Here is a 23,146-nt window from a genome sequence, read left to right on the forward strand (position 1 = left end):
GTGGGCCTTAACAAGGACGTTAGGGATATAAGAGATATAGGATTCATTTCCTACCTACACCAAAAACTGATTGGTGTCTTGATTTGATGATAAAGAGTTATTATCCGGAGCGGAATTATTAAAGAAAGCTCTATAAATTACTAAATTAGTATTCTACTTTAAGTTTGTGGGCGAAAATCAATTTGATATTGATTGCCATCATGATTCACACGCAAATGAAAACTATAAACTTTAAGCTAATGCTTTCCTTTTTAAAGACAATCCCAATTTCCCAATTCAAACTATGCAATTGCCTTCTCCAAATCCAAAAGTTAATTTGCTATTCTCCAAAGCAACAATCATGTTAAGCCCCAATTTGATTCCAATACATGCATGAAGGGTCCCATTTGAGATGTACTCATAGATCATCAACGGCTGCTCGCCTTCCACGCAACAACCCAAGAGTTTGACTAGGTTCTTGTGATTGACTTGAGAAAGTATACCAACTTCATTGAGAACTTGTTCTGTGCTTTTGAATTTTGATGCTACCCACTCTAGCTGATTTAATAGCCACAGTAGTCCCATCTTGAAGCTCACCTTTGTAGACCTCACCAAAACCACCACTCCCTAAAACCCTTTCTTTGGAGAAGTTATTTGTAGCTTTCTTCATCTCTTTTAGGTGAAACCTCCTTGAAGATTTCCCACCATTGCTTGATCAATGCCGACTCAATGGGTGAGCCAAATAGGCAACCGCCTAAGGCCCTCAATGAAAAAAGGCTCCTAAATTTTTACCAATAAAGATATTCCTATACAAATAGAAGTATTAATTAAGCCTTAAATATTCACCAATAAATAAAAATAGTTGTTTTTTATCAAAGAAAAACTAATTAAAGAAAAATATTTTCATTGGATAGGTCAATCATTTAATCTCTCACACATAAATATTAAAAAAAACTCATTAATCTTACAATAGTAAATAAATTTATACTCACATTCTATTTAGAAATATCAAATATATAACTTTATTACAATTTTCAATCATAATTTTTTTAGTATTTGGTTACTTCATTCAATAAATAATGTTTATTTTAGTTGCATAGTCATTGAATAATGTGATAGGTTCGTTTTAATTTGTAATTTTTTTCTAAAAAAAATAGATTTTAAATGAATAAAAAAACCAAAAGTTAAATAAATATTCTATTAATATTCAAAGTATAAGAATAGACCTCACTTAAAGTTGTCGCCTTAGGCCCCACAATACCTTGAGCCGGCCTTGGCTTGATGTCAACATGTCCTCTCTTGCCTTGGCCACCCTTGCGGCCTTGCCTGCTGGTTGGAGAGTTTCCAGGATCTTCTTACTGCAATAGCAGTCATTGCTACTACTAGAGAGAAAAAGGAGATCACCCCCATGGAAACCTTTAAGTAGTGGCGGTTCCAGGATTTTTTTTTAGGGAGGTCAGTAATGGCAGAGTTAGGAATTTGTCATTTGTCATGAGAGGCGAGTAAAAAATTAAATGATTAATCTTTTTTTCTATAGATACAACTTCCATATTATATACAATACAACTATATTTACAATAGTCTAAAACCGTTATAAAATAGGTAAGACAACAACTATTGAATGCATAAACTAATATAATTAAATTACTAATCATTCATTTTTGTCAAATTAATAATAACTTATTATATTTATACGTAATATCAATTATATAAAAATATATGATAAATAAGAAGAAGACTAGTAACACACTTAGGAGTAGGACTAGGAGTAAATGTGAAACTAAGAAAAAAAATAGCAAATATAAGTTTTTGCTTTTGAAGTGGATGACTTCTTAACCATACACATAGACATAGTCACTCTCTTGGAATCGGAGATAATTGGAGATAGAAAGAAAAACTATAAAAAAAAATATAAGGGAGAAAGCGAGATAGAGAGAATGAGGAAAAACAACTTCATTTCGTTGTCAACTACAAAGTAAGCCAGAATCTTGGAAAGAATATTCATATTTTATTTTTTTTAATGAATGAGCAAAATTTTTGGAGCTGACACAATATTTTCAAAAAAATTCCACAACAAAATCTAGGTAACCAATTGTTAAAAGTAGATAAAAAAAAATATTGTGAAATTAAAATTAAGATGATCATATTTAAGTTTCAAGCTTATTTCAATTGGGTTCAAACAAAATTTAGAATTGGAGTGTTCAAATTTTTATTTTAAGGGGTCAAAATGAAAAAATTTAAAAATTTTATATATAAAAATTTTGTTTGGGCTAGGTTAGGGGGTGAACCCCCTAGCCTTCATGTAACGCCGCCCATGCCTTTAAGCTGAGGCTAGCTTTAGTGTTTCTCTTCTTTCTCAAGCACGTTCCAACACCACGGTCCCAGTGGTATCCCTTGTTGCAAAGGCAATGGAGGCGGCCATTTAGACCAGAAGGTAGACACTAGGAAGCCCTTGAGAAATCAAGTTGAGTCTTACAAACTGGTTCTGGTGGAGTCCATTGAATTTCCAATCCCTCTTCCCATTGAACAGCAGGCTTCTCAGGATCCAAATGAATGATGCTTCTGAAGGTTCTACAACCTAAATTGTGAAGCTGTATCATGTATGCTGAAGGCATACCACCAGCAACAAAGGTGCAACAAGGGTCAAATATCATTTGCACATTGAAGTGTTATCTTTGTGTCAACTTGTCCCGAGCTATTCAAGTAACGGTGACAAAGACTAGAAGGAGTGCAATTGAGAGGAGAGACTAAAAGCCGCGGTGAACAGTTAAGAGGAGGATTGTGTTGGATGAAGTGACGTTGAAAGGGAGAGATTGATTCAACCAGAGGCCCTCACTCACTAGCATGTCTTGAGTAACACATCTATCAGGCAGCCAAGCCGATGGTTGCACCACCATGAGTTGAGATGAAGCCATTATGTTGAGTGCAATATAAGAACTTCCACTGAGGGCATCAAAATAAACTTTGTTAGAGTGGGGATCACAACGGAGAGTCTGGGTCACCGCAGTTGGGGTTTGTGCTTAGAGGATATGGGACTTCAATGGAGCCACAATTTGGACAGGCCTTTTAAGAAGAACATTGAAGACTAAGGAAAAGTAGCAAGAAGATACAGCTACAAAGGCAGTGTGGTGTTATGTTTGGCCTGATGACCATTTTGCGTGTGCAAAGGGGAAGAAGAGAAGAAAAGATCATCTTACATGCAGGAAAGAAGAGGGAGTAAATATAAGGCTATAGGCCTATAGCAAAGGAATAAATTGGGCACAAGAATCAATATAAAAAACCATGAAACTTTTGGCATTTATTGGAGAGGTGGATTCCTCTTCCATGGTGTCCAGAGGGAGAAACTTCAGCATGTTTCGGAAACATGCATCGAAACATGCAATACCATCTCGTCCAGAGGGATGCATTTCTAGCTGTACTTGAGAGAAAGCTTTTAACAGAAATGGCCTTAATACCAAGTTAAAGAGTTGGGAGATTTTCCTTGTCTTTTCATGTTGTTGAGCAAAAAATCATGAAAATATTGAAAATTTGGATTGAGAAAATTACAGTTGATTAAAGAATTGCAAGGAAGAATTCCACAACATAGCGGCCCCTGCAGGGCCTGCACTACTACTTCTCAGTGTTCTTCCCTTTAGTAAATGATCACATGTATCGGTAGCGAGACAAGTGGGAGCCATACCAATAGACGACAAGAAAACTTAAAGACATAATCTATTTCCATAATAATATGCAATGACCAAGCGGTCCAAGAAATCTCATACTAAAACAAATGAACAAGAGAATGTTACCAAATAAGAAGTCCAATTTGTTGACTGTCCTGCATGGAAAAACAAATCAAACCATCTATCTGTTCGGAAACATAAGAAAGCACAATCAAAATGAGTTCTTTTCCATTTTCTCCGCTCCGGTATCCTTATTTTCCATGTCTTCCACCAGGTAACTATTTCGTGTTAGGATTTACAAATAAATTCAAAGTAGAACATTTAGGAAAGCAGGGGAACTTGAGATAAATTTTGAGAAAACGAAAAGTTGAAGGATATTTATTAAAGGTCATAAACAGTACTTACAAGAACAATTACATACATTATCAATTTATGTAGTCTTTTTTTCTTTTTTTCTTTTTTTTGTCCGGGAACAAATGAAACTGAAGGTCTGTGGTTCACAGTAAAGGCCTATACAAGGAAGAAATCCTTTTCACCCACAAGTTTTCATCCTTCAATCCCATATGAACAAATCATTACCAACATGACAGCATCAGGAGGGCATAACAGCATCAACCTTCAACAATTTTTACAGGAGACCTGCACAACAAATTAAAAACAGAAATTAACCACCAGGGAATTGGAATATAGGACACTCGAAGGTCAATATTTTTTGTTCTCATAACCCAATACTTACCCAAATGGGCTTTGTTTGATGGCCAGTAGTTCAACATCCAACTGCAGTCCAATGAAGATAGAAAACAGTAAAGATGCATGTAGAGAAGAGTCCATATTAGAAAGGTGAAGAAAAGATGAAAGGAATGTAAAAGTAAATTGATTAATAACATCTATGATGTTAGATTAATTCTGACAGGGCATGGTGTGTTATCAGAAATTATGTTCTTATCAAGTTTTGCAGCCCAGACACGTCATTTCTCACCAAAATGTTAGCTGATAAGTAAAAAGCATCAAAGGCCATGCTTGAAGCACAGAAATCCACATAGCATCTCTTAAACCACAGTAATCAACTAATCTTATTATTAATTGCAGAAAAGATTCAAGAGAATTTAGTTTATTATAGCTAAAAGTGGAACAAATAATTAGAAGATTTTCAACTCCACAAATTGACGCAATTAAGAAATAATAACCTATGGATATAGACATTCTTAGCCACTATACCTCTTATCTCTGCGCTCTAACATTTTGAGCTTAGGCATAAAGAAAGTTACTGTTTCATTTTGAGAAAGAAAAAAAAATGATGTGATCTCTTGACTGATGATCTAACCATGGCAAAGCTAATCATATGCTAACTGCTACAAAAGCCAATTGAAGACCCCATCAAACATGATGCCCATATCTCATATATATTCATATATTCAAAATACAATGGACCATTTGAGTACAAGCTAAAACTTTAACTTTGCTCTTAATCTTCGTCTAAGAAATCTTGGGAAAGAGATAAAAACAAGTTACCTCTATTGTTGCATTGGGAGGGATTTCCTGGACTCCTTTGCTTCCATAAGCTAGCTCAGGAGGAACAATAAGTAATCGCTGCATAAAACTAAATAATCAAACACTTGACAAAGGCTATAACTGCGACCAACTACAATAATGCCCATTCCCCTTCTCATAAAGATCAAAATGTAGGCATGTGAGCATGAAACCTTCACCTGCTTTCTCCTTCTCATAAAGAACTTCAAATTTGTAAGAAATGTACATGCCACCAATTGCTAAGAATTTTGATCTCAAAGTCTCAATCATAAAATTCTTATTTATACAATCACATGGGATCAAAAAGGAAAAGGGGAATCCTAAGACTACCATGTATATCCTCTTTGTAGTCAAATCAGTTTGAAATAGTGACACACTTCCAGAAAGGAATTACTAATATACTTTTGGAAATTGTAAGGTACTGCTATAACAGTTTCAAAGATATAACAAGGAAGTTTCTTTTCCAAAACTGGTCTCACCTGGCCTCCAACCTTCATGCCTTGTACACCTAGATCCAATCCTCTAAGGACATTTCCCCTCTCTGACTCGCCTACATCAAATCCATATGGCTGCAGCAATTCAAGCATATCAATATTAAACAAGAAGCAAAAGTTTTTCATGCACAAGAGCATTGAAACAGGGTACAGACCTGGGAGTTAAGAAAATTGAGTTTGCATTGGAAAACGCTTGGTAAGATGTGAATATTTGTACTAATATTACGAGATGCATGTACACAAACAGAAACAACAGACATAAAAACACTTCATGATGACAGTGTAGTATGTTTGGGTGCAGATTGCATAGATTCTGTTGCTAGACAATTTTTTCCATAGTATTTTTAACATACTGATTAGAATCAAAAGGACTCCATGCTACAAATTGTATAGTTCATAAACTAACATGTTAAATATCAACCCCTGGTTTAGTATAGTTATACGATTGCTTGGTGCATGTGGCCTAGTTTACAAGCAAAGGTTAGGAGACATAAACCATCATAAAAATTTATATGAAAGGTGAAATAAATTTTCACTCAATTGTTTGGAAAAAGATTGAATAGAGAATTGGCTGATGAATGGTGGTCAGCCCCAAGCAATGGGAAAATTCAAGTTTATTAGTTTTTATGGTCATTTTAGTGTTGGCTGATTCTGTGTCAAAGTTTAAATTGTAACCACATTGATTTCTGTGTATTAATTTCATTTGAGTTGTAAGCAATTGAGTAATCAAGGTTGAAGGGCTGAAAGAAGAAGTTCAAAGGCTTGCCTACCACTCACCAGACACTCGCTAATTCATCTAGGTTGAGTGAGAGTACAATAGAGAGGTTCACTAGTCCCTCACCAGTCATCTAGGTCGAGTGAGATTCAAACTGAGAGGTCACCTGTCCCTCACCAGACACCTCGGTTGAGTGAGTTTTGCAAAAGCCACTGACCTAGGCATTTTGTAGCCAATTAAACCCAAACCCTATACATGTATAAACATGGTTTTGTAATCCTAATTAAGAGAAGAGTAAGAATGCCACAGAACCAAGAAAAAATAGATCTGAATATTCCTAGAGTCTTCCTGCCACTCTCATTGAATATCCTTGAAAGGTTTATTGTTCCATACACCGAGATCACCAAAATGAGTGTTGGACATCTATTGAAACCACAGAGCTTTCATCCTAGTGCTATTGGGGAGTACAAATCTCCAGGAGGATCTTGTCAATTTGAGGTTCTAGTTGTGGTCGCATGTGCATCATCTGTGCAAGCAATATGTGTAGCTTAAGAGTTAATATGTTCATGAGTAGTGAAAGGTTTTCCTGTAAGTTGTCTACAGGTCAATAGAGTCTAGGAAAAGGTTTTCTTATGATTGTCAAATTTCTCTTGCTATAGTGGATTTGCTTTATTGAAAAAAAAATTCCCCCATAGTGTTTTTTCCCTTGGATATTTTCCTTGGGTTTTTCACTTTGTCACCATATGGCCATTTACTTGTGAGTGATTTTGTGCGATTGGTGATACATTTTCTAATTTGCCAGTACTTGCTTACATTGATTGTTTCTGAATTGAAAATTGGCATAATTGAATAACTTGGTTAATTCAAATGATAAGTAACAACAGGGGTCCAAATTTCCCAACATTAGCAATTCACCTGAAGTACTAGAGTTGTATGAATGCATATAACAGAGATTGAAGGTGTACTTTCTGGTCTTTAAAAAACTCTCAAAAAGTTTCCACTCTATACAAGCTCAACAAAATAGGGTGCTGGTTTTATAATAGATGCTTAACATGTGCAATGGGAGAGGAGGTATCTACTGTGCCAGCTCCATGGAGCAGGCCTCTCACAATCTTTGAGCCCCACAGGTTCATGGGACCCACATAATGTGAGAGGCCTGCTCCATAGAGCGGGCACGGGAGATATTTACTGGTGCAATGGGCGACTCTTTAGATTGCATCAATACATTGCAGTCTAGTTAGATGTAATTGCTTCTTCACTTATTATCCTTATCAGTTTACATGTCATTCACAGTTTCCACAGTGTTCAAACCTAAAGGAAGCTGATATGGAGCATCTCCCCCATGGCCTAATTATATGCAGTGCAGAAGGCTTGATACTTGAGGAATAGCTATTATTATTGGAATACATAGTATATTGTGAAAAAGGCATCATTCTTATCTTACCGTTCCTCCTCCAACACCAAGTCCTTGTCTACTAGTCATAAAAGTGACACCCTTCCATTTAGCAACGTAGTGAACCTACAATACATAAGCAAATTTATAATATTTGAATGTTATTAGTTACCAGATAATATGCAAGATTATAGTGTTGACTACGTATGCACGCAATTGTGAAACTAGAGAAGGTTCATTGTTATACAATATACACTAATTCCACATCATATCAGTGCAATCTAAATATTCAACCATTCAAAAAGATATGCATCTGTGGTTTCACTTGACGTGCAGGAATGCCTGACTTACCAATCTATTTGGTAATTTACTAGGAGCTCATGTATCCCATGCTGGATTAATCATATTCTAGGTCAGAGCAATGAACCTATCCAATACCTAGAATCCATAGATAGTTTGCAATAGCTTTCATTAGGTAATTTTACTTCAACAGCTTCACAACCAAAAGTGATGAAATTAGCCCATCTAATCCAGATAGATGGCTTTTGAACCTCTTGAAATTCCCCCCCAAAAAAATGACAAAAAAGAATTTAAAATTATTTTCCCTTTAGAGCATAAACAATCATATGGAAACCAAAGTTACAAATTTCCTTAACTTTCTATCTATTTCTTCAATTAAACCTATCAAAGAATTAAAGTTATCAGAATTTAAGGTCAGAATTCCCTTGCATAAGCATGATACAACATATCCATTAGTTACCTGGCTGAAAAGGCAAACATGGTCAAATTATTAAAAATATTGACATTAGAAATTTTCTACATTAATATGGTGCATAAATACAAATTATACAGCAATTACAAGATTTCTATTTTTCACATATTAATCACTCATAATATTAAAATCTCTCACAAATCTAGAAAGCAGGTTCTTATAGTTTAGAAGTCAGTATTGAACTCAGGCATTGACAGGGATCAAATAATATAATTGAGATAGATTCTATGAGTTATCAATGAAGTAATTATCAGATTTTAACAGGTATAGTTTTCATACATTAAACACTAATTAGTCATTTTCAGCATATGATATGGGTTGGCATTGGTATACTCTAGGAAGCAGTGCAACCCATAAAAGTTCAATACTGAAATTTAAGCAGGTTACAACCATACTGCAACCCGGGATCCCTTTTCAGCCTTAGCTCCACCCCCAACCTTCAAATCATAATACCTGAAAAATATATACATAAGAATTTCAGCATAAATTTGCATGTGAACTGAAATGCGACTTCTATGAATGAAATTAACCAACTAAACAATACTTTCAACTTAGGGTTATGAAGCTACAACTTAAACTGTTCTATTCCATATATTAAGAGACAAAGTATAGGAAAAATTCTGACACAATCTCATGCTGGAAAGTAGAAACTAATCATAGAAGAAACTTTTTTATATAAATTAGTTAGATGGAAAATTCCTTTTTGGGTACAACCATCTATTGTAACATGTTATCAAATGAAAAATGCAGTTACAAATAACTTACTAGAGTTCAAGGCATCATATCTAAGGAAATTATAGTCGATTTAAAGCATAGGAAAACAAGAAAGCAAAATAATATAAACAAGAAAATTATAAATAAGCAATGACAGAATTACTAACTTCAGACCATTGGGGAGGGTTGTAAATTCACTTTCAGGTACTTTTGCTCCTCTTAGCTGCAGCAAAAAAAAAGAGCTACATGATTTTACAACTGTAAAGACTCTTTTTTCCCCTTATTTAATCTATTAAAAAAACAATCACCTCAAAAATAACTTATGCAATTATCTGAACCAAAGATAAAAACTTACAGCTCTTCTACTTGTGCTTACAGCCTCAGCCACATCACAGGCACAAACGCCAGCAGCTGAGTCATAATAAATGTTAATCATCCAAGTGAACACAGAAAATTGCACATTCATCAAACAATAATGCTATAGACATAATATTTTTCTCTAACATTTTCACAACTGCTGATTTTGACAAGTTCTTATTAATTCTAGCCACTACTAACGCCACTTTATTGACTACCATTAAAGTTGCGTCTCAAGACATATTGTTCATCAAAAGGAAAAATAGAAAAACATCATAGACAATGGTGTTGAACCAAAATTTTTTAATCAGGCATAATAATTTGTCAGCACTAGCCCAAAAAAATAAAAAAAAATAAATAACTTTAAAGACCCAAATGATCAAATTACAAACATACAAAGTAAAGGAGACTCTTTTACGAAATTTATATAGAAATGATACACATGGACTAACCAGTTGTGAGGAGAGAAGCAAGCAATGCCCTTCTTCCATCGTTGGCTGGTTGTGCAGTGTCATTGGACTTAAAGGAAGAGAATGAGCAGAGAAATGGCAACCCATTTGGATCTCTTCTGTTAGAGTTAGAGGGTCTCCTCTTACCTGTCCCTGTGGAAAGCTCAAAACTGGTTTAGCTTATCATTCTTGACAAAACAAAACCCACAATATATATAGTGTGAGAGAGAGAGAGAGTACTTGTATTGGGAAAGTTGTTGTAGTGAGTGAGAGGGTTATGAAGGAGAGATGGGGTGTGGTGATGACAAAGGAAGAGTGAGAGAGAGAGTGACGTTGGCATTTTGGATTTGGTTGGAGTGAGTGACCGTTAAGAGAAGAGAGGCTGTTCCTGTTGTTGAAGCTTGAAACTTGAAACTTGAAATCAATGGCTTTTGTTTTGTTTGGGAAATGGGAGAGGATAACGCCATCGATTTCATCCACATAACACAGGTACACTACCGTCCTCGTTTTTCTTCCTTCGCACTAGACTTCTTTTTTCTTTTTTCTTTTTTCTTTTTTAAAAATAAAAATCTCATAGCCTTGTATGCACATCTTTCTTTTCTTTTCTTTTTTTCTCAACAGCAAAAGTTTCATTTATCTCAATTCAAGAATTCTATTGAACTCCTATAAAATAAAAAAAGAATTAAGAAAAAGAAAAAGGATGCTAGTGAACTTATGAGCTATAAGGATCCTGACATCTATTCTACCATCTAAAGAAAATATAATGTAACAAGACTCCTACAAATGAAGGTTAAGGTTTTATACGAAATCTTTATAAATTTTAAACTTTTTTTTAAAGGGTATAAATTTTAAGCTCAATTATATATTATTATTTATATTTTTTTTTTTTGGTGTGTGTATATATATATAAATAAATAAAGAATAATGACTTATAAAAATGTGAGTTTTCAAAAAAAAAAAAAAAAAAAAGGAGTCAAAAGGGCTAGAAATTACCAATTGAGTTATAATTTATTCTAAGACTTTTGGTGAATATAGACCGTAAATTATATACAAGTTTGATTTGGAAATTAATTAGTATCAACATATTCTTCTTAAAAAAAAATTGTATCAACATATATGGGAGCCAATTTAATATGGGTTATACCTAGTGTAACCCTAAAATAATGTTACAACACCCAATAACTTGTTAATGAATTTATATTTTGAAAATTCCACCATTAGATTACATGTTCTAAACATGCATGTCAATTTTCATACCGATTAGATGTTATTTACCATTTAATCCATAGACTTATATTTTATACATTATTTTAAATTATAAAAACTTAAATTTATACAATTGATAGATGACATGACTATTAATTTTTGATCACTTTGAAAATTTGAAAGTATGGAGAATATACAAAGATAATGTAATCTAACAATTGATTTGTCAAAATTCACATTCAATTAAAAAATATTGATGTTTCTAAAAAAAATATATATATTAATTGGTATAACATTTGTTAAAGTTTAGAGTTACACCAAATGTAACTTGAACCTAACGCATTTAATATATTGTATCGCCAAATTATTAACTTGCCCGTCATGCTTTCCTATGCGACAATGAATTTGTGTTATTCATGGAAGTCTAAAATCAATTAAGTATTAACTATGCCAATCATGCTTTCCTTCCAAATAGAATCAATAAAGGAGCATACATTTTTTGGTCAACATATATACTTTTTTATTTTTGGAGAAGATGGTCAACATACATTCATGAAGCCCAGAATCAATTAAATATTGACCAAGGCAAACGTGCTTCCCTTTCAAACAAAGTCCCTGCCTTTTCTTGTAAAGCGTAATGTAAACTCTCCCTTACCAAAAAATATGGTTATCAACTTGCATTTTTTGCAAACGCACACACATCTACATGCAAACCCTTACATTTTTCACTCAAAAGTCAAAATGAATGAAAGGTTTAATACGTATATAAACGAGTTCGAGATGTATATTTTTTTAATAAATTTGGATTTAGAATAAGTACTTTTAATTCAAACATGTCTTTTTACATTTTTAAGTACGTACACTAATGTGAACCAAAAATGGACCAAATGAACTGAATTTGATCAAATTGGACCAAAATAGACCAAAGTAGATTGAATTAGATCAAAATGGATCAAAGTGAACCAAAATGCTATGGTAATGTGGGTCAATAGGAGCGTAGCACTGAATGGACCTATTGGCCCCCCTATTCTTGGGGTGGTTTCTCAAAAAAAAAAGAATGGACCTATTGGATTAAAATGGACCGAAGTGGACCAATAGACTGAAATGGACCAAAACAGATTGAAGTAAACCAAAATGGACCGAATTGGACCGAAATGAAGTTGTGATTCAAAGAAAATATAGTTTAGAAAAATTGTAATGAATATACCAAACCTAAGGTCATTTTTTGTTTACTTTCAGCAACTTTTTTACCCAAACATATCAAGATCAAATTTAAAATTTAAGAGATTTGATTTATCATAGTTCTCTTTTAACACATCCGAGAAAGTTTACCTAAAATTATTTAATGATATTAGAAAAAGTGAGAGCCATCTAGATCAACCATAGACCATTATAACCAAAATATTATTTCTGTATTTAAGGTATATATTCACTAATTCACTACGTGAAAATTACATAAAGTCATCTTTTGGACCCATCACGCTATAGAGAATAAACTAAAGCCATGCGGATCTTCTACACTTGCTGAGATTATATACAGTTTTGAAGTTTAAATTCTTTGCTCTTTTTTTTTTTTTGGTAATTATTTCTAACCCTTGGAAAATAAGTTCTCCTTTTCCAAGCAAATAATTATTAATGCTATGAATATAAAGTTTGTATATGAAAGAAATATGATAATCCATGATCATGCACCAGAACAAGACCTTGCTTGAAGTTGTTCCTCTACCCCATCAGAAGCAGAATGCCTAGCAAAGCACTTAATTTCATGCCTTCTTTTATCATCTAATTTCCCTCTTGCCTTATCACTGCCTTCCACCCATCTTCTAAGCCTTTGAAGTAACTTTCCCCTTTTGGAACAAACATGTTCACTACTCTCCTCAACAGTCTCAACTACACCAAAGCAAGGCTCATTGTGCTCCAAATGAGAGTTATCTAATTCATGCTCTAAGCTACAATTTCCAATTTCTTGGCCACCTTCAAAACATGGGTCAGAGTCACTTTTCTTGTCATGATTCTGTTGTTGTTGTTGTTGTTCATGATTTCTCATTAACTGATGCCTTAAGCATGCATTGATCCATCTTAGGAAAATCAATTCCCCAACCTCAGCTGCTCGATCCTTCTGGAGATGTTCCAGTTCATTTACAAGCTTATTGTAAGCTTCCATGGCTATAACTTCTCCTTCAATCTACAAAATGAGAAATCATTATAGTTAGACCATTAGTAGCAAGAATAAAAAAGATAGAAACTCACAACTTTGTTGTCACATTCAACTCCACTTTCATAACCACAACTAAATGGTTCATACCAATTGCCAAGAGCCATGTGGCTCGGTGGAATTATTCAGTTTTCCCATGAAGAACTTGGGTTCAAATTCCCCTTCCCATCCTAGCTACATATATGTTTGTTGCCTCTGTTTACTTAATCTTCCAGTGACTTATCAAAATTGCCATCTACTTCTAAATGGAATTGTGTCATTTTAATATATCAAAGGATGTTATAAATATAAGCATAAGCATTCGAATGTACAAAGGATGCTCAAACCTTGGAGATTGATGAAGCTGAATTTTCTGCCAACTCAAGCTTATTCAAAAGTTCATTTTTTTCCTCCTGCATTTGGTCCATAATTTTGTGCAGCTGTCTAACTTCTTCCTCCAATTTCCTGATGACATTAGACCTTGTTTCTATCTCATCACAATTTCTCAAAATTTCTGCTTCTGTATCTTCAATCTTCATATTTTGCTCTCTTATAACACGTGATTGCTGTTTGGTTCTTCTCAAAAGCCTCTTTACCTTCCTTTGAAGCAACCCATTTTTTGATTTCCAATGTTCTAATTGCTCTAGAACTCCCACAAATTGTACTACCAAATTTCGAAGTCTTTCATTCTCAGCCTCCACGGATGAAATTTCCCTATCCAAGAACTCAACATGAGCAATCTCCAATAACACCATGTTCTTAAGCTCCATAAGCAAAGACTCTTGCTCTTTTAAATCACAATAACTCACAAACTGCTTCTCTAGCTCCCATGCTCTCCTTTCAAGATCTTCTACTTGGCTTCTAAATCCTAAAATCTCTTCAAATTTTGGCTTCATCCCAATTTCTAAATCATCTACCATATTTGCAAGACTAGCGTCATTGATCATTGGTTCTTCATCTTCCATGGTGGAAGGAAAGCTATGAAAGCTGTCTTCATCATTAAACACATCACAAACATTGGTTCTGGGAGAACTAACCTCAGTTTGCAATGAATAATCCTTAAGAACGGTACTACTTTTCCTTGCCATGATCCTAGCACAAACAAAACCAGCTACAGATACAGCTAAAGGAATACCAACTTTGAGGAGTGCTGGCTTCATGACCTCTGCCTTTGATGTTGTCCCCATTTTAGAGAATAACAATTTTGTTTCAGCAATAGAGTTAAGGTTACTTGATGATAACCCAAAAAACTCTATGCAAAAAAATGAATTAAAGTTGAGATTTTTGTTTGCTTGGTTGATCAGACATGGTGATCATCAAAGAGTGCATATTTGATATATCGTTATAAGGCTGACTAAATATTCTTTACCTTTGTGTTTCCTTGGTTTTCCTTTGTTTGAAGGGATAGTGGTCTGTTGCTTTTTGACTGCTCAAAATCCCTTTATGCCAACTCTCCTTTTGCCTTCCTAAAACTGTTAGGAATCAAATTCCATTTGGGTTTAATTTAACTGCTTTAAAATTGATAATGAGGTCCTTTCTTTACATTACATGAAATACACATGATATGATTATTAATATCCACCGTCCAATTGATAGACAAATTAGGCAATTGCATGGGGCTCAAAAAAGAAAGACCTCATAATCTTGGTCCTAAAATATAATTAGTCCGAGGAAAGTTTGATAAAATATGATTTTATCTAAAAATTTATTTTCTCTCTCTTTTATTTTGTATATGAATATGAAACTTGATAATTATGATAGTTATTAATAGACATTTATTTTAGTTGTGTTTGTATAGAAAATATTAAGTAAGAAAATTAATAATTATGATATTTTATATTTATTAATAGATAGTATTTATTAAGATTGTGTTTTTATATGGAACTATTAAATATATAATTATAATGGGTATCTGTTGTTATTGGTAGTTGGATTTGGGATTTGGATACGCTCCCTAAAATAAAATTCTTTCCTTTGGTAGTGTTGGCTTAATTGGCTTCCAATCAATAAGAATCTACTTTACATAATCTCAGGGATTGTGCTGTAGCAAAAAAAAAAAAAAAAACCTGTGGTTGAGAAGTGGTTTATCTTGCACACAATCTTAAATTTTGGTACAAATTTCCAAGATTGGCTCTACAGAAACAGCCATTCTAACACTCCTAACCCAGCGGTTCCTTCACTTGGAAAGCTTTTACCATAACAGAATTTTGGAATTTTTTTTTATCATTTCTCCCAAATTAACTGTAACTAAATTTTTTTTTAAGTGCAAGACTTCAAGTCTTTTTTTATTTTTTCTTTTTTGACTCTGAAAAAAAATATACTTTTTAAAATACCTTTTAAATATATATATATATATATATATTTTATCCTTTATATATTTTAAATTATATAAAATTCCTTCTTCTTCTTCTTTTTTTGTCTCTGTATGAGCTTTAGGTCTGTAATGTATGGTCACAAGGCCCGGTCTGTGTAAAGGGCTATTGGGCTTTGTTTAGCTGGTATCATTTTTAAACAGAATACAACAGTTTGGGCTTATCACATTCTTTTTTTGTTTTTTGGATAAGTTTGGGCCTGCCACATTAAATTATAAAACCCTTCAAATTTGAAAAAATAAAATAAAAATACAAGACTCTTGGCCTCTTCTTTTATAATTGTCACTAGAAAATTTAATAAAATAAGTTACAATGAATTTTTTTTTTTTTTTGCACTAAAGGAAATTCAATTAACTATAATTAGGAACAAAGTCTCTGATAACTAACACCCAAAATATCTGTTAAATATTGGCTTACAACAAAAGTTGGTAGAATTGAGTACACCACAAAAGCTTCTCTACAAAAGTTTTGACAAATCTTGGATTTGGCTGCCATCAGCCTAAACCTCGGAATGTTAATTGTATTTTACACTAACTAATAATGCTTGCCTCTGCTAATAAGTACGCACATTGATTTTTTTCCCCTTGTGAGTGCTAAAGACCTCAAAGAGCCAGAACAAAGATCTTGCAATAAGAAATCAGAGTATACATGGAAGCCTAAAATCAATGAAGTATATGACAATGAATTTGTCAATATACATGGAAGCCTAAAACCCTATTTCCTAAGTATTTTAAGAACTTTAAAGGAAAATTCTCCCTTTGAGTACTTATGGCTTGGAGAGGTACCAACTTACCCAACTAGAATACATATTTAATTTGGATAGTAGTTGTGGGAGGAAACTTAGTTTCGAACCCCAATTAGGTATTGTCCTCTTCGAAATTAGCGGCACAGGGCGCAGGCCTAATCCTCAAGGTTTTGATCACATACACTATGGTATACCCTTTCTTAGACCAAGTGCTTATAAGGCAAGGGTGGGAGGCGTCTCTCCCCGATGTGGGATTGAAAAAATTCGTGATGGTGGCATCGGCTCCTCGGCTCATTCCCAAAGCGAACAATACATGATTGGAGAAAGATTCGTTCCTCCCCCACCTTTTGGGGTTTAAGGGGAAACCCCCACCTTCCCCCTCTGCTTTTATAGCAATGAGCCTAAGCGAAGGAGTGCATAGTGCATGTGTGCGCAATTTTTGAGACTTGCTCACATCACACACATTATGGTACACCATTTCTTAGGCCAAGTGCTTAAAAGGCAAGGGTGGGAGGCGTCTCTCCCCAATGTGGGAATAAACAAATTCGTGAGAGTGACATCGGCTCCTCAACCCATTGCCAAGGCGAACAATACCTGATTAGGGAAAAATTCATTCCTCCCATAATCACTATTCACTTTCTTCATTCATTCTTAGAACACGTAATCAAAAAAAAAAAAAAAAAAAAACTAACGCATCGTTTCTTTTGACATTAACATTTTTCAAAAAACTATCTTATTTTATTATATTAATCTGAGGTAATCTTAAAACGAGTGGAAAATTTATCTTTTAGCTTATTTTATTTAGTTTAGCGTGAGATAAAATTGTTTTCCAAAAAATATGGTTGCGAGTGACTTCTTTATTTTCAGTTTCATTTGTTGAACTTTAATTATGATGTACTCCCTCTATCTCTATGGCCTGATGGGAAGTCCTCACAAGGCGTTGCCTTGTGAAGTCCAAGCCTGTGAGTCGAGTAATGGTATGCCCCATCTAGTACTCGAGTGATCCCAAGCTACATGATAGGGTTAAATGAAAGAGGGTAGTGAATACACACCTACAAATCTATTTTTTCTTTTTATAGAAAGATGTATTAATAGCCTATAACATTCCTACCACAAGGGCAGAGTCGCCTTTTTCTTCTTCTTCTTCTTCTTCTTTTGGTTTTTTCTACATTTTTACTTTGCAAAAATAAAACACAAAACATCTTTTTTTTAAAGAGCATATCTGGTGGCATCAGCATGTAACTCTTTCTGTTTATGTTCTTTTCACGAGCACAATGAACAAAAGATTCACAAGGTAATAGTAAATTGTAATGAACAACTTTTAGTTTTTCCAATAGTTCCATTTTTGAATTTTGACCTTATCATACCAAGAATGTAACTTTCATCATGCATGATTTCCCACTTCTCAACATAAATATAATTTTCTTTTAACAATTTTTTTTTAATAAATTACCAAACACAAGAAAATTTGAAAAATTATATTCATATAAGTTGCATTTGGATACTTGAATTTTGATTAGAACTTTAAAGTGATAGATTTGAAATGCCTTTATTCTAAATCTATAAATATTGAAGTATATATTATGAGTTTTTAAAAATTCTATGAGTTTATAAGTTATTACAAATTTAAAGATTTTAAGGTTTAAAACCCTTGAAGACCAAATCCTTAACCCTATTTAAACTATCCAAACAAAATATTTAGATTTTAATCACCCAAATCCAAATTCATGTGACCAAATCCTACCATTCGAACATATCAATAAAATTTTCCATCAAAAAAATTGTGTCAGTATAAATTTAAATGTAGATACATTTTACACAATTATATATAAACAATGTGAGGAAAAAAATTTCCTAAATAACACAATTTTAGAAAAAATTTAAGATAATAAAATCCAAATAAAGTTATTTATTTATATAGCACATTTTTGGAACTTAAGACAAACTCGAGTTCTAACCCAAAACTTGAGTTCCAAAGAATATGAAGGTGCTCTGATTATGTTATATTGTCTATTTTGCTGTCAATGTGTTAGGGTTCTAGTGTTCTACATTCTATTATAGGGAAGTGTGAAAGGTATCATCGTCCACTTCAAGATCCAATATATGATTATGGGCCTAGTTTTGTTTATGACTACATTCAAGGTACACTTAAAGATATCTTTATATAAAAAGCGGCTATGCCACTATAGTGTTTTGGTATTGTGCGTGTGTTTGCACTGTGCAAGTACTGTAGCGGTAATAGTGCTTTGTTTGTTTGTTTTTTTGTCTTTTATTTCTTCTTTATATGCAGTGCTTTTAGTTTAGTTAACCAGCACTAGAGTTACAGTCCCTAAAGTTTTTTTTTTATATTTTTTTTTATATTTATGTAAGTTGATATATATATTATTATGTTGACGCAACAAATTTCACAATATTTTTACAAAGCGGCTATGCCACTACAGTGCTTTGGTTTCGTGAGTCTTTTTTTTGGTTTGTTTTGTGCTTTTTTTTTTTGTCTTTTCTTTCTTCCTTAATCTTTATATACAGTGCTTTTGGTTTAGTTAACCGGCACTAGAGCTACAGTCCCTAAAGTTTTTATTTATTTATTTATTTATTTTAAACATTTATGTAAGCTGATATATATATTATTATACTGACGCAACAAATTTTACAATTTTTTCACAATTATTAACCGGCACTATAGCTACAATGCCTAAAGTTTTTTTTTTTTTTTTTTAAATATTTATGTAAGCTAATATATATATATATATATTATTATTATTATTATTATTATTATTCTAACGCAACAAATTTCACAATATTTTCACAATTATTAACCGGCATTATAGCTACAGTGCCTAAATTTTTTTTTTTCAATAATCGGTTTGTGTTTTTTTTTTCTTTTAAATATTTATGTAAGCTAGTATATATATTGTTATACTGACATAACAAATTTCGCAATATTTTCACAATTATTGACGTGTCAATTTCTTACAAATCGAAATAAAATAATAAAATATGAGATTGTGACTAACCACAACTAAAAATAAATGTTTTGAGAAAATGTTACAATACTTATTGTTCAGTGCTTTTGCTTTATTCAACTGGCACTTTACAGTGCCTAATTTTTATTTTTTTATTTTTTAGTAATCGGTTTATGTTTTTTTTTTTTTTTTTTTTTCCTTTTAAATATTTATGTAAGCTGGTATATATTGTTATACTAACACAACAAATTTCACAATTATTGACGTGTCAATTTCTTACAAGTCGAAATAAGATAATAAAATATGATACTGTGACCAACCACAACTAAAAATAAATGTTTTGAGAATATGTTACAACACCTATTGTGCAGTGCTTTTGGTTTATTCAACTGACACGGTAAATACAGTGCCTAAAGTTTTTTTTTTTTCTTTTCTTTTAGTGATCGGTTTGTGTTTTTTTTTTTTTTTTTTTTTAAATATTTATGTAAGCTGGTATATATATTGTTATATTGACACAACAAATTTCATAATATTTTCACAATTATTGACTTGTCAATTTCTTACAAGTTGAAATAAAATAATAAAATATGAGACTGTGACCAACCACAACTAAAAATAAATATTTCGAGAAAATGTTACAACACTTATTGTTATCACAATATATTCACAATTGTTGAGATCTTAGTTTTTTATAGATCAAATAAAAAAATGCTAAGTTTACAAAATTTTAACATTAATCTCTACAGTGCCTAAAGTTTTTTTTTTTTTTTCTTTTAAATATTTATATAAGTTGGCATATCTATTAACTATATAAAAGGAGCTAAAGGCTCATGAATAGTGTTTTATTGGTTTATTCAATTTGTGAGGTGCACTTTTTGTTTTCTTTTCTTTCTATTTTTTTCTTCTTCAAGTATGCCAGTTGGTTTGAGCTTTGTTATTGTTTTTGTTTTTTGTTTTTTTAAGATCTTTATATGTTTACTTTGCACTTGCAATGCAAGTTTACATTGTAAATACACAAAAGTGGTTAATATTATACACATTTGCACAAAAAATGGTAAATATTGTACAAAATTTGCCAATTTTTGTATGTCTACAATATAAATTTACATTGTAATTAAATACAATGTATACATAGAGATATTATGAAAATGTTGTGACGCATGTGTCAATTCCTTATGAATCAAAATAAAATAAAATAAAATAATAAAATATTATATCGAGATCTAGCGCAACTAAAAATGTCGTGACATTTTGTTATTATTACAATATATTCACAACTATTGAGGTGTAAGTTATAGGTCAAAATAAAATAATAAAATATTGAACTGGGATCTGTCACAATCTTATACGAATGAAATTAACTTTTTATGACATAATTATTAAAATTCTTAAAATTAATGTCTCTTTTGATTAATGTAAATCTCTATATATTTAAAAAATCAAATGATTTTTATTTTTATTTTGTGATACAAATAAAATCTAAAATTGATTCTAATCACTATTTTTTTTCCCATTACACCAAAAAGTGTGAAGGGTTCTAGTGTTCTACAATTCAACACGTGGAACTATTGTGTATATAGCGTGGCATCAACCTCTTCACGTGTACAAATTCTTTCCGGTGTATATCTTTTAAGTGTTCCTTGGAATGTAGTCGTAAACAAAACTAGGCCCGTAGTCATATATTGGATCCTTACACTTGGGCCGTGGACTATATGGGTCTGTTTGAATTGAACTTATTGTTGCTGAAATTGAAAACTGAAAACTGAAAACACTGTAGCAAAATAATTTTTAAATGTGTGAATAGTACCGTGGGACCCATTTTTAAATTTTTTTTAATCTGTGAACAGTGCTAAATAGTGTATGAACAGTGCTCAACAACGCATGAACAGGGACATGTCTCATGAACAGTAAAGTTTGTCTCTCCTTAAATGCTTGAAAGCAAAAAAAAAAAAAAAGGAAAAACGTGACGCAGGATTCAACGGAAACGCTAAATCCAAACTTTCCGCTTAATCCAAACCCACACAAGTTTCAATTTTAATCATAGTAACTTTAGGGTGTATTTAGACTAATTAATTTGTAGTAGTATCACTGTACTTGTCCTTGTGGATTAACAAATTTGCCAATGACCCAACTCCCAAGTGACAGACCACTTTCTCTGACCAAATTTACAAGTATTCGACTGTTCGAAGTTAGTAGTAGACTTTATGAAGTCAAAAAAACCAAACATCACTTCCAATCCCACTCGTGCGCTAAAACAAGAGCAACGCGTGAGTAACTCAATTCCACCACGTGCACGTATAAAGATATCTTTTCATTGGGCCTTCAAAATAACAGTCTAAAACATGCAAATTAGCAATTTAGCATTGGCATCTGCTCTTGCAATTTTTATTGTTGTCTGTTGTAGTACGAGAATGTTTTTTTTTTTTTACTTTATATAATCACTTTAGAAAAACACCCATATTATCTATTCTAAAACTCCATTTCAATCAAATATTATTTTTTGTTGACTTCTGTTTTTTTTTTTCCTCTTTATACACAATAATTACAATTCACTTTCTTCTTTCATTCTTAGGACACGTAAAAAAAATGGGTGTAGCTTTTGTCTAATGTCTCCAGTGCATTGAATCCAGTGTGATCATGACTAGTGTCCATTTTCGGACACATGTCATGATTGCAACGAGTCCAATATCACAGGACATTGGACAAAATTTGCACAAAAAAAAAAAAAAAACTAATGCACCATTTATTTCGACATTAACATTTTTCAAATGTATTTTTTTTTTAAATATACTTTTTTATTATATTTGATGGCAATCTTAAAATGAGTGGAAAAATTATCTTTTAACTTCTCTTGTTTAGTTTAACGTGAGATAAAGTTGTTTTCCAAAAAATATGGTTGCGAGTGACTTCTTTACTTTCGGTTTCATTAGTTGAACTTTAGTTATAATGTACTCCTTCTATCTCTATGGCCTGATGGGAGTCCTCGCAGGGCGTCGCCTTGTGAAGTCCAAGGCTGTGAGTCGAGTAATAGTAAGCCCTATTTAGTGCTCGAGTGATCCCAAACTACATGATAGGGTTGAATGAAACAGGAGAGTGAATACACACCTACAAATCTATTTTTTCTTTTTATAGTAAGATGTATTAAGAGCCTATAACATTCCTACCACAAAGGCAGAGTCGCCTTTTTTTTTTTTGGTTTTTTCTGCATTTTTACTTTGCAAAAATAAAACACAAAACATCTTTTTTTAAAGAGCATATCTGGTGGCATCAACATGTAAATCTTTCTGTTTATGTTCTTTTCACGAGCACAATGAATAAAAGATTCACAAGGTAACAGTAAATTGTAATGAACAATTTTTAGTTTTACTAACAGTTCCATTTTTGAATTTTGACCTTGTCATACCAAGAATGTAACTTTAACCATGCATGGGTCCCCACTTCTCAACAAAAATATAATTATCTTTTAACTATTTTTATTTTATTTTATAAATTATCAAAACACAAGAAAACATGAAAAATTATATTCATATAAGTTGCATTTGGATACTTGAATTTTGATTAGAACTTTAAATAGATTTGAAATGCCTTAATTCTAAATCTA

At 32.5% G+C, this 23,146-nt stretch overlaps 2 protein-coding genes and 1 pseudogene across 3 annotated transcripts; all 3 read right to left on the reverse strand.

Annotated features, from left to right (window-relative positions):
• Nucleotides 1-2,270: 2,270 nt before the first annotated feature.
• Nucleotides 2,271-3,132, reverse strand: LOC126690969 (wall-associated receptor kinase-like 20; annotated as a pseudogene).
• An 858-nt stretch (nt 3,133-3,990) lies between these two features.
• LOC126692013 (peptidyl-prolyl cis-trans isomerase FKBP16-4, chloroplastic-like) lies at nt 3,991-10,556 on the reverse strand. 2 transcript variants are annotated; one of them, XM_050387412.1, is made up of 10 exons: nt 10,306-10,556; nt 10,069-10,218; nt 9,615-9,670; nt 9,427-9,482; nt 8,983-8,998; nt 7,825-7,899; nt 5,651-5,740; nt 5,154-5,231; nt 4,378-4,418; nt 3,991-4,280 (listed from the first exon to the last, which is right to left on the reverse strand). In XM_050387412.1, the coding sequence occupies exons 1-10, from the start codon at nt 10,403-10,405 to the stop codon at nt 4,253-4,255; spliced, it is 690 nt and encodes a 229-aa protein (XP_050243369.1). In that variant the 5' UTR covers nt 10,406-10,556; the 3' UTR covers nt 3,991-4,252. The 2 variants fall into 2 exon arrangements, with proteins under 2 accessions (XP_050243369.1, XP_050243368.1); XM_050387411.1 differs by having other exon boundaries at nt 8,941-8,998; nt 10,306-10,554.
• A 2,098-nt stretch (nt 10,557-12,654) lies between these two features.
• On the reverse strand, nt 12,655-14,872 carry LOC126692015 (protein CHUP1, chloroplastic). The gene is made up of 2 exons (XM_050387413.1): nt 13,813-14,872; nt 12,655-13,456 (listed from the first exon to the last, which is right to left on the reverse strand). The coding sequence occupies exons 1-2, from the start codon at nt 14,650-14,652 to the stop codon at nt 12,956-12,958; spliced, it is 1,341 nt and encodes a 446-aa protein (XP_050243370.1). The 5' UTR covers nt 14,653-14,872; the 3' UTR covers nt 12,655-12,955.
• Nucleotides 14,873-23,146: the final 8,274 nt, after the last annotated feature.

Source organism: Quercus robur, chromosome 7 (assembly GCF_932294415.1).
Source record: "Quercus robur chromosome 7, dhQueRobu3.1, whole genome shotgun sequence".
Taxonomy (NCBI): Eukaryota; Viridiplantae; Streptophyta; class Magnoliopsida; order Fagales; family Fagaceae; genus Quercus; species Quercus robur.

Bases quoted from the DNA above. Each gene is read 5' to 3' on its own strand.
- LOC126692013 (XM_050387411.1), bottom strand. From the start codon at position 10,405: ATGCCAACGTCACTCTCTCTCTCACTCTTCCTTTGTCATCACCACACC. The intron at 8,999-9,426 runs GTTAGTAATTCT...TATATTTTTCAG, and splicing joins ACCCTCCCCAATGGTCTGAA to GTATTATGATTTGAAGGTTG. The intron at 4,281-4,377 runs GTAAGTATTGGG...TTTGTTGTGCAG, and splicing joins ATCAAACAAAGCCCATTTGG to GTCTCCTGTAAAAATTGTTG.
- LOC126692015 (XM_050387413.1), bottom strand. From the start codon at position 14,652: ATGGGGACAACATCAAAGGCAGAGGTCATGAAGCCAGCACTCCTCAAA. The intron at 13,457-13,812 runs GTTTGAGCATCC...CTCATTTTGTAG, and splicing joins CAGCTTCATCAATCTCCAAG to ATTGAAGGAGAAGTTATAGC.